Source organism: Coregonus clupeaformis, unplaced genomic scaffold (genome assembly GCF_020615455.1).
Source record: "Coregonus clupeaformis isolate EN_2021a unplaced genomic scaffold, ASM2061545v1 scaf3870, whole genome shotgun sequence".
Taxonomy (NCBI): Eukaryota; Metazoa; Chordata; class Actinopteri; order Salmoniformes; family Salmonidae; genus Coregonus; species Coregonus clupeaformis.
The window spans coordinates 19,943-32,767 of NW_025537324.1; the positions used below are offsets into that span (position 1 = coordinate 19,943).

The 12,825-nt window shown below is 42.3% G+C and overlaps 2 protein-coding genes across 2 annotated transcripts; both read left to right on the top strand.

The window, feature by feature from the left end:
- The first annotated feature begins 453 nt into the window (after positions 1 to 453).
- Positions 454 to 1,901, top strand: LOC121560453. Its single transcript, XM_041873442.2, has 3 exons — positions 454 to 1,273; positions 1,400 to 1,574; positions 1,823 to 1,901. The coding sequence occupies exons 1-3, from the start codon at positions 484 to 486 to the stop codon at positions 1,824 to 1,826; spliced, it is 969 nt and encodes a 322-aa protein (XP_041729376.1). The 5' UTR covers positions 454 to 483; the 3' UTR covers positions 1,827 to 1,901.
- Positions 1,902 to 2,027: 126 nt separating this feature from the next.
- Positions 2,028 to 3,487, top strand: LOC123481219. Its single transcript, XM_045220453.1, has 4 exons — positions 2,028 to 2,188; positions 2,311 to 2,562; positions 2,716 to 3,066; positions 3,188 to 3,487. Exons 1-4 carry the CDS (start codon positions 2,129 to 2,131, stop codon positions 3,485 to 3,487), a joined length of 963 nt encoding a protein of 320 aa, XP_045076388.1. The 5' UTR covers positions 2,028 to 2,128.
- The last annotated feature ends 9,338 nt before the right edge of the window (positions 3,488 to 12,825 follow it).

Here is a 12,825-nt window from a genome sequence, read left to right on the forward strand (position 1 = left end):
CCCATTGATAAATTCATCAAAAACTGTCAAAGGACAGAACATTTGAAATGTATTTGTACAGTAGAGTATCCCAGTAGTGGACTTTATTACTTAAAGCCATAGTGTACATTTTTGTAACAGGAATGGAATTGACTGAATGATGAATTGATGTAATGGTAAAAGACTGAATTTGACTGTGAGCTGACAGCAAGGGAGGAGTTGGAGGAGTATTTTAGTGGGAGGATTGTGTTTTGGAAATATAATGTGTTTGACTAGAGGCTGACAGCAAGGGGGAGGAGTTGGAGGTGTGTTAAGTGGGAGGAGTTTGTTGTGGAAATAGAATGTGTTTGACTAGAGGCTGACAGCATGGGAGGGGTGGAGGGAGTGGTCTCAGATGTGTTTATAAGCAGCAACTAAGCAGCCTGGAGCATTGTACTTCCTGGATAGCTGAAGTGATTGTGTAATGGTTTTTATTTACTGTTATTTCACTTTTCAATAATATAGATGGCTCCAGTGCGTTCTCTATTTCGTTCATGTCCACTTTGCTTTAAGGTTGTGGTTGGCTTCAGTCAGCACCTTAGGCAAGTACACAACGTTCGGAACACTGAGGAGAGGATTCTCCTTTGTAATTGGCAGTGGGGCCGTGTCAATATCAGGCAGGAGCGGTGTCCAGTGACAGGATGCTCCACCCATGTCAGCAGGCTGGACCGGCATATGGACTCCCATACAGAGCTCAACAGAGCACAGAGGAGACGGGCTTTAGAGGAGGTGAAGAGACGTCTGACAATGGAGAGGCTGGCGGCATTGAAGGCGTCGGTCCCTGCCATCCCAGTGGCCACCGATTTTGATATTGTGGAGACTGCGAGGCAAGAAGAAGAGGAGGATAACTTTTTAGATACTTTTGCAGAGGAAGAGGAGGAAGAGGGCTGCACATATGATTACTGCCACTGCCAAGCACCACTTTTGAGGCTGCAGAAAGCTGTGAAAGAGAGGGATGAGGCCCTGACCAAGAAAAGTGAGACCTTCCAATCCATTAGAGAGGACAACCTGAAGCTGATCTCTGAGCTGCATAGAGTGAGGAAGAGGTACCAGCTACTGAAAAGGCAGATGGGGATTCTCAGGGTGAGTCCGGCAAAGGAGAGGTCGGCAAAGAGGTCCCTCAGCTTTCAGGCCGAGGCAGACACAGCCCAAGAGGAGCTGCAGCTGGACCAAGTGACAGGTTCAGGGGACCAGACAGAGGAGGCTACAGCGTCCGGATCTGGCAGCAAACTTATCTTCCCGGGCTCTGCCATCAGTAAGTACTGTTTCTTTAAATAGTGGCAAGTATTTGAAACATTTTTTTTTTTTTTAAACAGCCTGACTGATTCATGTTGCCTCATGAAATTGTAATTATTGTCTAAATGTTATGTTTCTTTGACAGGTGTGTTTCTTGAGGGATTCAGGAAGACCTGTGAGGGCCCCAATCCAAATTATAAACTAAGGGAAAATTGTGCCGGAAAGATCAAAAGGGTGACGCAATTTTTGAACTACATGGCGAAGGATGAGACCTACCAATCCAATCTCATTTTCCTGATTAACCATGACAAAATAAGGGGGTAAGCAGAGTTCTTTCTTTTTAGTCTCATCAGCGTTCATTAACAATGCAGTAATTGATTGTATGATGTGTGTGTGTGTTGTGTGTGTGTGTGTGTGTGTGTGTGTGTGTGTGTGTGTGTGTGTGTGTGTGTGTGTGTGTGTGTGTGTGTGTGTGTGTGTGTGTGTGTGTGTGTGTGTGTGTGTGTGTGTGTGTGTGTGTGTGTGTGTGTGTGTGTGTGTGTGTGTGTGTGTGTGTGTGTGTGTAAAGGTGAAAGACAGCAAGGAAGCCAAGGTGGTTTCCAGAAAGACCCTGCTGGAGTGCCAGTCTCTTGCCAAGGCCAAGATCCCGGAAGTGCTGAGTACGTCTTTCTAAATCTGTGATGTCACTGTTATTACACACATATAAACGTCAGACATGTATAGAGTGCAGTGTAAAGATGCCTGTTATTATGCTCATGTCCACACAGAAACCTTGGAAGAAACAAGGACACAGAAAAATCAGTACCAGTTTAATGGATACCTGTGGGCCTACTTTACCTCCATAGACGGCCATAGACCGGGCCTGGATAAGAACATGTTGGTGGAGGAGGTGGAGGAGGCTAAATGTGACCAGTCTGGGATGTATCTGATCAGTGTAAGTCTATAAACGTACACCTGAATGTGTTTATTTGTTTGTTTGGTTGGTTGGTTGTTTTTGGAAACAATTGCGGTCGCCTTTGCGTCATTTGTGTGTTTTTTCTGTTCAATTTCTAATAGGTGAAGGAACACAAAACGAATAGAGACCATGGCATGGTCCAGATGTCGCTGACAAATGAGTACACTTGGTTTTCAGACTTCCTCAAATTCAAGCACTGCCTCCAAGGGGGAAAGAAGTCCCAGCACTTCTTTTTCAATTCTACAAGCACTCAGCTCAAGAACCTGCCTGCCTACCTGAGGGAGGTGTGGAAGGAAATGGGTCTGCCTGAAACTCCTACCTTCACTGACCTGCGGACCTCCATTGTCACTCATGTAAGTCAGATTAGATATGAATAGAAGTATTGTAAGATCCTATTCCAATGATGTCTGAAATAATATCAATTATTTTTATTTTTATTTGTGTCTGTGTGTGTGTGTGTTTGTGTGTGTGTGTGTGTGTGTGTCTTTTTTGCTTGTGTCTTACAGGTCAAAAACATGCTCCCGAAGGCTGACAGGGAAAGGGTGGACAACTTCATGTGCCACGACATCCAGACGGCAGATATATTTTATGCCATCAATTTAAATCCGTCCCAAGCCAGTGAAACCAGGGCAGTCTTCGAGGCAGCATTAAAGGGAGAAGATACCTCTGTCACCACCGAGAACCAGGCCTCCACCTCTTCAAAAAGAAAGCGGAAGGCAAGCGAGGAGGACTCCCTCTCCGAGGGGAGCACCACCCCCGAAGAGACCAAGGTGATGTACCAGGAGTCTGGCCCGTCCTCCAGGGACTCGGAGGAGGAAGAGGTCGAGGATGAGGAACGGACGGCCAGACAACCTGTGGTAAGATCAGCTATTCCGACACCACACATTAGATTACCAAATGTGCTTGTACACCATGTAACAGTCAAACGTGCATTTTTTAATATATATATGTTCTCTTTTGTGTTTGCTGTGCCTGAAGACACCCTCCAAGTTGACCATGCCTGAGCTGGAGCAGTACCATACCCCGAGCAAGAAGCAGCTCATCCTCAGGCGCCGCATGGTGGTCGCCGTCAGCCCCCTGCTAGTCTCACCCATCAAATTGAAGAGCAAGTCTCCCCTCACCTCCCCCATTGTCACGATGCAAGGTATGCAGCAGCTGAATTCAAATGAAGACCGACTCAAAAAAGCCATTGCCTCAAGGAGGAGGAAGCTGGATGAGAAGGTTCACAAGGAAAGAGGGGAGACTCTTAAAGACTCACTCACATTTACACTGTTCTGATGTTGTGTTGTGTGGTTTTCTATTTTAGTGTGCTTGTTCAGATCATAAAATGTGTGTAATTTATTCAAACATTCTAATCTATTTTCCATGTTGGTGTGATTCTTTATAATGTTCCAAGGTTTGCTCTGTTTAATAAAAAATGTTTTTGAGTAATTTATTGTGTTGTGCTTTTTTTAAGGTTTGTATTTGGTCTGTGTCACTTATATTGCAAGTGTTGAACCTGCACTGTCTTGTCTTTATTTTTTTTAACCAACATTCACAGACAATAATCTTAATCCATTGTGTCTGTGAATGTTGGTAAAAACAATAATCTTAATTAATTTCTCTCTGTTATTTATCAGAGTGAAATTACTTAGGAAATAGTCCATTTCAAAACCTTCTCAGAGTGTGAACACAATGCAGCTGCCAACTAGGTTTATTGTTGGTTTGAATTAGACTTTTCAGAGGTTTATGTCCTGAAATAATGGTGTTTTTTCCACTTGGTAGCTTCATTTAGCACCTATATCCACTCTATTCTTTTGTGTTCCTTAACTTAGTTTGGTACATTTAAAAATAAGAATGCAATAACACTTTAGCAGACGCTCTAATCCAGAGCGATTTACAGGAGCAATTAGGGTTAAGTGCCTTGCTCAAGGGCACATCGACAGATTTTTCACCTAGTCGGCTCAGGGATTAGAACCAGCAACCTTTCGGTTACTGGCACAACGCTCTTAACCACTAAGCTACCTGCCGCCCTAACACTACTTTACCCTAACCCAAACCCTTGTGGTATTGACAAATAACAATTCAATTGAACAAGTATCTTTTATAACAATAACATCTTTAATAAAACTTCAAAAACAATTTTCAATACCCAAACCCTTATGGTATTGACAAATAACAATTCAATTGAACAAGTATCATTTATAACAATAACATCTTTAATAAAACTTCAAAAACAATTTTCAGTATAGGAAGAAATGATGACACTTGCGTTGACAATCTAGACAGATTTACACAAAGGAATAATTATTTGATCAACATTCTCATGCAAAAAAGATAAAAACTCTTCTTCTGCGACAGACAGTTCTGCTTGTGTTGCCTGGGTATACCCATCCTGTACATCCCAACCAGCTACACTCCAGTCTGGCCCAATGGGAGATTCCAGCAGTCCTACAATGTCCCATTCGGTCACCATTGGAGGCTGAGGGTTTTTTAATCGAAGAGCCCTTAATTTAGATAGGGCTAGTTCTCTTCTCAGGATGTCAAGCTGCGCTGTGGCTTCTGAATGCTGAAAAAAACAGAAAAAACAAGAAATGTATGAGGGTTTGATTCTGGTTAAGCAGTTGAACAAACACAAATAGGACTTAAAAATGTATCAAAGCTAGGACTTACATCTTGCCTGTGTACTGTCATCATGTGACGCAACAGCCGTGCATATTTTATTTTGCAAATGGGACAGTGTGTGTTCTGTACTCCTATTTTGCCTCTCACTAAGGCCTAAAGGAAGGCTCTTTCCATCGTGTTCATCACTTTGTGGACAATCCTTAAGTGAGAACGAAGGACAGCATAACTTTGCTGACAAATGGGGCAACACAACATTGTTGAGCTCATCTGTGAGGGGAAAATATAAAAAGTCTCACCATGCATTGTTTTAAAAACATTTCCCCAACATGACAGCTAGAGCAGACCCCCACCCCTACATACACCTTGCTCTGACTCTCCCCAAAGCTGCACACAGTCTCCCAAGAGTCACACAATAATCTGACAGGCCACTCTGCACAAGCTGAATTTTGAAAAGAGAATTATAAAAACATTTTAAAGGTGTACCTACAAGATGTTTGTCAAAGTTCCTCACTATGAGGAATCTTCAGTGTGTATTTTTCTCTCAGATTGTTAAACTCTGAGTGAATGACATACTCATTTACATGTGAGAAAGCTACTTCGAATACACACAGACACTAGGTGACAAAAGGGGCATGATACAAGTTCAAAAGCCAATCACAGGAGGGGTCAAGAAAAGAGAGAGAAGTGAAGAGCTACATATTTCCACAAAACACACTACTTAATAAACACACCAATTAATGAACACAACTTACATTTACATTTACGTCATTTAGCAGACGCTCTTATCCAGAGCGACTTACAAATTGGTGCATTCACCTTATAGCCAGTGGGTTAACCACTTTACAATATATATATATATATATTTTTTTTTTTATGTTGTGGGGGTGGTGTAAGGGGGGGTAGAAGGATTACTTTATCCTATCCCAGGTATTCCTTAAAGAGGTGGGGTTTCAAGTGCCTCCGGAAGGTGGTGAGTGACTCCGCTGTCCTGGCGTCGTGAGGGAGCTTGTTCCACCATTGGGGTGCCAGAGCAGCGAACAGTTTTGACTGGGCTGTGCGGGAACTTTGCTTCCGCAGAGGTAGGGGGGCCAGCAGGCCAGAGGTGGATGAACGCAATGCCCTCGTTTGGGTGTAGGGACTGATTAGAGCCTGAAGGTACGGAGGTGCTGTTCCCCTCACAGCTCCGTAGGCAAGCACCATGGTCTTGTAGCAGATGCAAGTTTCAACTGGAAGCCAGTGGAGTGTGCGGAGGAGTGGGGTGACGTGAGAGAACTTGGGAAGGTTGAACACCAGACGGGCTGCAGCGTTCTGGATGAGTTGTATGGGTTTATTGGCACAGGCAGGGAGCCCAGCCAACAACGAGTTGCAGTAATCCAGACGGGAGATGACAAGTGCCTGGATTAGGACCTGTGCCGCTTCCTGTGTAAGGCAGGGTCGTACTCTCCGAATGTTGTACAGCATGAACCTACAGGATCGGGTCACCGATCATAGGATGCCACCTTTCTAACAAGTCAGTTCATCAAATTTCTACCCTGCTAGAGCTGCCCCGGTCAACTGTCAGTGCTGTTATTGTGAAGTGGAAACTTCTAGGAGCAGCAACGGCTCAGCCGTGAAGTGGTAGGCCACACAAGCTCGTAGAATAGGACCGCCAAGTGCTGAAGCGCGCAAAACTTGTCTGTTCTCGGTTGCAACACTCACTACCGAGTTCCAAACTGCCTCTGGAAGCAACATCAGCCCAATAACTGTTCATTGGGAGATTCATGAAATGGGTTTCCATTGCCAAGCAGCCGCACACAAGCCTAAGTTCAACATGTGCAATGCCAAGCGTCGGCTGGAGTGGTGTAAAGCTCGCCACCGTTGGACTCTGGAGCAGTGGAAACGCGTTCTCTGGAGTGATGAATCACGCTTCACCATCTGGCAGTCCTACGGACAAATCTTGTTTGGTGAATGCCAGGAGAATGCTACCTGCCCGAATGCATAGTGCCAACTGTAAAGTTTGGTGGAGGAGGAATAATGGTCTGGGGCTGTTTTTCATGGTTCGTGCTAGGCCCCTTAGTTCCAGTGAAGGGAAATCTTAACTCTACAGCATACAATGACATTCTAGATGATTCTGTGCCTCCAACTTTGTGGAAACAGTTTGGGGAAGACCCTTACGGCCAACATCAGTGGGGGGACCAACTTCATATTAATGCCCATGATTTTGAAACAAAATGTTGGACAGAGCAGATGTCATGTAGTGTATCTACCTCCATCACTCCAGTATCCTTATAGTATATATATATAGTATATACTTTAGTATGACATTGGAAATATAGTACTGGAACTGACCCTTTATAAAGCTTGCTTAATTCTCCTGTTTTTGTTCTACCTTATGTTATTTTTAGTACTACTTTGATATTGACTACTGCATTGTTGTGTTTAGAGTTTGCAAGAAAGGCATTTCACTGTACTTGTGTACGTGACATAAAAAACTTGAAACTTGATTGTAGGAAGGGGTTGATTTTCTTAAATGGATAATTACAACAAACTAACAGGTTGGAAAGTGAAAATCTTAAATAAAATAAAAATAAATAGAATAATCATGACAAAAACGTTATTGTTAAGAGAGAATTTAACTAGGACTATAACATAATAAAGATTTGAAATATTGAAATATTTTATGGCTTATGTTTCTCATGGAAGTTGTTGAATAACACCCGGGGACAAAGTAAAAATTCTTACAGCCACTGAAAATAAGTGTTCAAAATGTATTTAACTCCCCTTCAAGATCCATATTTGAATATAAGGACACCTGCCTTTATATTTAAAGCCTTTTGGAATCCACATTTTTACACTAAAGAAGAATTTATATTTAGCTAACTAACCAACAACTTTAACCATGTATTTTAGAGACAACAAGTCCTCATTTTGCAAATGTATTTGTTTTCAATAAACATTGGAGAAGAAAAATAGTTCTAAAAATAGACAATCTAAGCCAACCCCATCTGTTTTGACTCATAGTTGCGCACACGTCGGTTTTGTTGCTAAGTAACCAACCCATCAATAGCAGGGGTGTCAGACTGACTAATGGTTTTAGTTATTTCCTTTCAATTCATTTCAATTAAAACCTAGACAACCAGGTGAGGGCAGTTTCTAACTAATCAATTAAAACCTAGACAACCAGGTGAGGGCAGTTTCTAACTAATCAATTAAAACCTAGACAACCAGGTGAGGGCAGTTTCTAACTAATCAATTAAAACCTAGACAACCAGGTGAGGGCAGTTTCTAACTAATCAATTAAAACCTAGACAACCTGGTGACGGCAGTTTCTAACTAATCAATTAAAACCTAGACAACCAGGTGAGGGCAGTTTCTAACTAATCAATTAAAACCTAGACAACCAGGTGAGGGCAGTTTCTAACTAATCAATTAAAACCTAGACAACCAGGTGAGGGCAGTTTCTAACTAATCAATTAAAACCTAGACAACCAGGTGAGGGCAGTTTCTAATAATCAATTAAAACCTAGACAACCAGGTGAGGGCAGTTTCTAACTAATCAATTAAAACCTAGACAACCAGGTGAGGGCAGTTTCTAACTAATCAATTAAAACCTAGACAACCTGGTGACGGCAGTTTCTAACTAATCAATTAAAACCTAGACAACCAGGTGAGGGCAGTTTCTAACTAATCAATTAAAACCTAGACAACCAGGTGAGGGCAGTTTCTAACTAATCAATTAAAACCTAGACAACCAGGTGAGGGCAGTTTCTAACTAATCAATTAAAACCTAGACAACCAGGTGAGGGCAGTTTCTAACTAATCAATTAAAACCTAGACAACCAGGTGAGGGCAGTTTCTAACTAATCATTTATGTTAATTGATCAATCAAGGACAAGGAAGGAGCTAAAATCTGCAGAGCTAAAAGAGTTTAACACCCGTCCTATAGATACAGTATAGCTATGTTTCATACAGCCAGAAGAGGGCACCAAAGACAAACACTGGGGACTGTGTCCCTGCCAGACACCAGAACCAGCTAGAGTACTAGAGCCAACGGAGAGAGGGACAATGAAAAGAAAGATGGAGAGAGAGAGAGAGAGAGAGAGAGAAGAGAGAGAGAGAGAGAGAGAGAGAGAGAGAGAGAGAGAGAGAGAGAGAGAGAGAGAGAGAGAGAGAGAGAGAGAGAGAGAGAGAGAGAGAGAGAGAGAGTCATCACTTGTAACACAGGCTGTCCAATGTTCAAAACATTGCATTGTGCATTCATATCTTTAAAGAAATCTTTACACTTGCACAATCATTGATTCAAAATACAAATTTATTGTGAAATACCAATGAAACGTTAATTTAGATCACCCACACACAAGCAACCGATAGTTTCACTGTGTCATTGTTCGTACAATCATTACAGTTTTTGCCCATTGCTTACACACTAAAACCGAATGCTTAGACCAAAGCCTCAATACCTAAACTCCTTGTAGCATGCCTTAAACACAGTGTAACCATAGCTTAAACACAATGTCAACTTTGCACTTTGTATTTCTGTTTGCATTTCTGTAACACACTTATTGCGAAACACTACACACGTTTTCTTACATTAGACACGTTGTTCAAAAACGAAATCACCTGTTATCATTGGGAAAACACTCTGTTCAAAATACAAAACTAATCTGGCAATTGTATGCACTTACATACACACCTGAAAACACTTGCACAGAAAACAGAACACCAATCAGTCTGAGCCTTAGCACTAGAAATAGGCCTCAGGTAAGCCATTTTTAACTTTGCAAGCATGGAGGCAATGAGAGTCAGAGTAAGAGGAGGACAAAGAGAGAGAGGAGTCGGATGTGGAAGAGGACGTGGAAGAGGACGAGGACCAGTGCGGAGACGTATATCAGATGACATCAGGGCTACTCTGGTGGACCATGTGATAAATCATGGCCTGTCCATGAGGGAGGCTGGGCAAAGAGTCCACCCTAACCTCAGTCGCTACACAGTAGCATCGATAATAAGGACATTCCGACTGGAGAACAGGTATATCTTCAAGTTTCTACTCCAGACTGTACCTACTGTATGTGTCACATGATTCTGTATGATATTACAGTATTACTGTACTACAGTTTTTTCTGAATGCTTAAGCGCTAATCGTGATTCTTGTAGCACAATTTCTAAAACTATTAATACGTATAGCAAAACCACTCACTGAGTTTGCAAAACTAAAAGCACAAACACTGCTTTGCACTCAGTTTACAATTTTGTAACACACACTTTGCAAAACTGTAGGCACAATTCACTGCACAACACTCTTTTTGCAGAACTTTAAACACAACTCACTGCTTACACTCAATTACCAAATTTCCAACACACTCCTAGCAAAATTATACACATGTATGGCTATCATTAACACTATTTTGCCAACTGTCTGGCACACTTGCACATGTGAAAACTGTTGTAGATAATTAGTTCACTTTGCAATCAGCCTAAGCACTGTAAATAAGCCACAGGTAAGCTGTCTGTGTGGAGTACAATGGAAGGAGCAGTAAGAGGGAGAAGAGTGAGAATCAGAGGAGACCGAGGAGGCCGAGGGAGAGGACGTGGAGTTGAAGAAGTTGGAGGAAGAGGACGTGGAGTTGAAGAAGCGAGAGGGTTAGAGGAAGTTAGAGGAAGAGGACAAGGAGGAGCAAGAAGAGGACGAGGAGGGGAAAGAGGAAGGGTAAGAAGAGTAAGAAATAGAATAACTGATGACATCAGAGCTACAATAGTGGACCATGTCATCAACCATGGGATGACCCTGAGGGAAGCTGGCCAACGGGTTCAGCCTAATTTGAGCCGCTACACTGTGGCAAGCATCATTAGGACATTTCGAAATGAGAATCGGTAACTACTTTGTAGCACTGCCATACTCTAATGAGAAACACAACAGTACCATACATGCAAAAATACTGAAATTGTTACTTTACAGAATTGCTAGACGTCCAGATGTTGGGGGCAGAGGAAGAATGTTCACTCCAGAGCAAGAGACCCATATAGTGAACATGGTGATTGCCAATAATGCAATAAGACTGCGCGAAATACAGCAGCGCATAATTGATAATGACACCATCTTTCAAAATATACACAGTGTAAGTATTTCTGCACTAAGTCATGTACTTGCGCGCCACAGAATAAGAATGAAGCAAATTTACAGAGTTCCTTTCGAGAGAAACACAGAACGTGTAAAGCAACTGCGATATGACTATGTGCAGGTAAGCTATAGTGTCATTGGTTCTGAATTTGGAAGTGCATACTGTAGTGCTGTGCATGGGCCTGATGTGTTGCATTTGTTTTGTCTTGTCCAGAGAGTGATGGACCTAGAAGCAGATGCCATGGGACATGAGCTACTTTTTGTAGATGAGGCCGGTTTTAACCTCAGTACAGTTTTTCTCGATTGCTAAGACACATTTCTTGAAAGCTGCTCTCCTTTTCTCTTAACTGTGAACACAAAACCCAATTTTCAAGCTACATTCACAAAACCTCAGACTCTTCTTGCAAAACCAAACTTTCACCTCAAAACAGTTCAATCTGTGCTCAAAACTGAACTATGTTGTCAAATCGTGCCCAGAGTCAATCAAAATATAAAACACTACTGAACAGTCACTAAACACTACGTAGAAAAATAGAAAACACAATGCTCAGGACATGAAGCTGGAGAAATAAATGTTTATTGTTCACTGAACAGAAATCTTGTGCATTTACATGTAGCACTTGTAAAAACAAACAGAAATCTTATGCGTTTGCCACTTGTGTACAGTAAGCCCATGTAAAAATAAAGTACAAAAATATACAAATAAGTGCATTACTCAGCCACAGCATCATGTCTCCGTACTGGGTCAGGCCACAGGACTTCATCCACATCAAAGGCCACATTTTGTCCGGCCAGGCAACGGGGAAAAAAACCCTGGCATGCCGTATCCAGGCTTGGCATGCCTCCACACCTATGTCACCACAGGCAAGTCCCATGGCTTGCAGGAGATTTACCCTGGTGTAAGGTTGGCGTTCATATACCTTCCACTGCCATGAGGAGAAGAATTCCTCAATGGGGTTTAGGAAAGGGGAGTACGGTGGAAGGCAAAGATTGATAAAACCTTGGTTCATATTGTACCACTCTCTAACCTGGAGGGCTCTGTGAAAACTCACATTGTCCCAAACAACAACATAGATGGGATGCTCATCCTGCTGCCCTAACAAAGCATCTCGCATGTGATTGAGGAAAATGAGGAGCTGGTGAGTGTTGTAGGGCCCCAGGTTGGCATGATGGTGGACAACCCCATGATTGCTGATGGCAGCACATAATGTGACATTGCCACCACGCTGCCCAGGAACACCAACAATGGCCCGATGGCCAATCACATTACGGCCTTTCCTTCTCCTTTTGGTGAGATTAAACCCAGCTTCATCCATGTAGATGTATTGATGGGGTCTTTCCATTGCATCCAGTTGAAAAACCCTCTGTAGAAATAGATATAGTTTTGTAAGTGATATGGAAAAAGAGATTTAGGCCACCACAGTAAATCACTACTTAGAGTAATCAACATTGAATGTGTCTGGATATATGCCAACCTGTACATACTGGAATCTTTGCTCTTTGACTCTGTCTGAGTTGCGATCAAAGGGCACTCTGTATAGCTGTTTAATGCGCAGTCTGTTGTGCTTGAGGACACAATCAACAGTAGAGAGGCTGACACTGTTGATACCCTCAAAATTTAAATGGTCCTCAATGATCTTCTGCTGAATTTCGCTCAGTTTAATGGCATTGTTCTCACGGACCATATCAACAATTAGGGTCTCTTGGTGTGGGGAGAACATACCTGTCCTCCCACCCCCATGTGGCAGTCTTTCAATTCTACAAAAAGAGAACATGGAGTTACAAAAAATATACATGGAATACTAGGCCTACAAACAGTTAGACCAACCCTCCATTACAATACTACAGTACATTGGTACAGTGATGTACTGAAACATATATTTACTTACAGTATACTGTGGTACAGTATATAGTA

Bases quoted from the DNA above. Each gene is read 5' to 3' on its own strand.
- LOC123481219 (XM_045220453.1), top strand. From the start codon at position 2,129: ATGTTGGTGGAGGAGGTGGAGGAGGCTAAATGTGACCAGTCTGGGATG. The intron at 2,189-2,310 runs GTAAGTCTATAA...AATTTCTAATAG, and splicing joins CTGGGATGTATCTGATCAGT to GTGAAGGAACACAAAACGAA. The intron at 2,563-2,715 runs GTAAGTCAGATT...TGTGTCTTACAG, and splicing joins GGACCTCCATTGTCACTCAT to GTCAAAAACATGCTCCCGAA.
- LOC121560453 (XM_041873442.2), top strand. From the start codon at position 484: ATGGCTCCAGTGCGTTCTCTATTTCGTTCATGTCCACTTTGCTTTAAG. The intron at 1,274-1,399 runs GTAAGTACTGTT...TTTCTTTGACAG, and splicing joins CTTCCCGGGCTCTGCCATCA to GTGTGTTTCTTGAGGGATTC.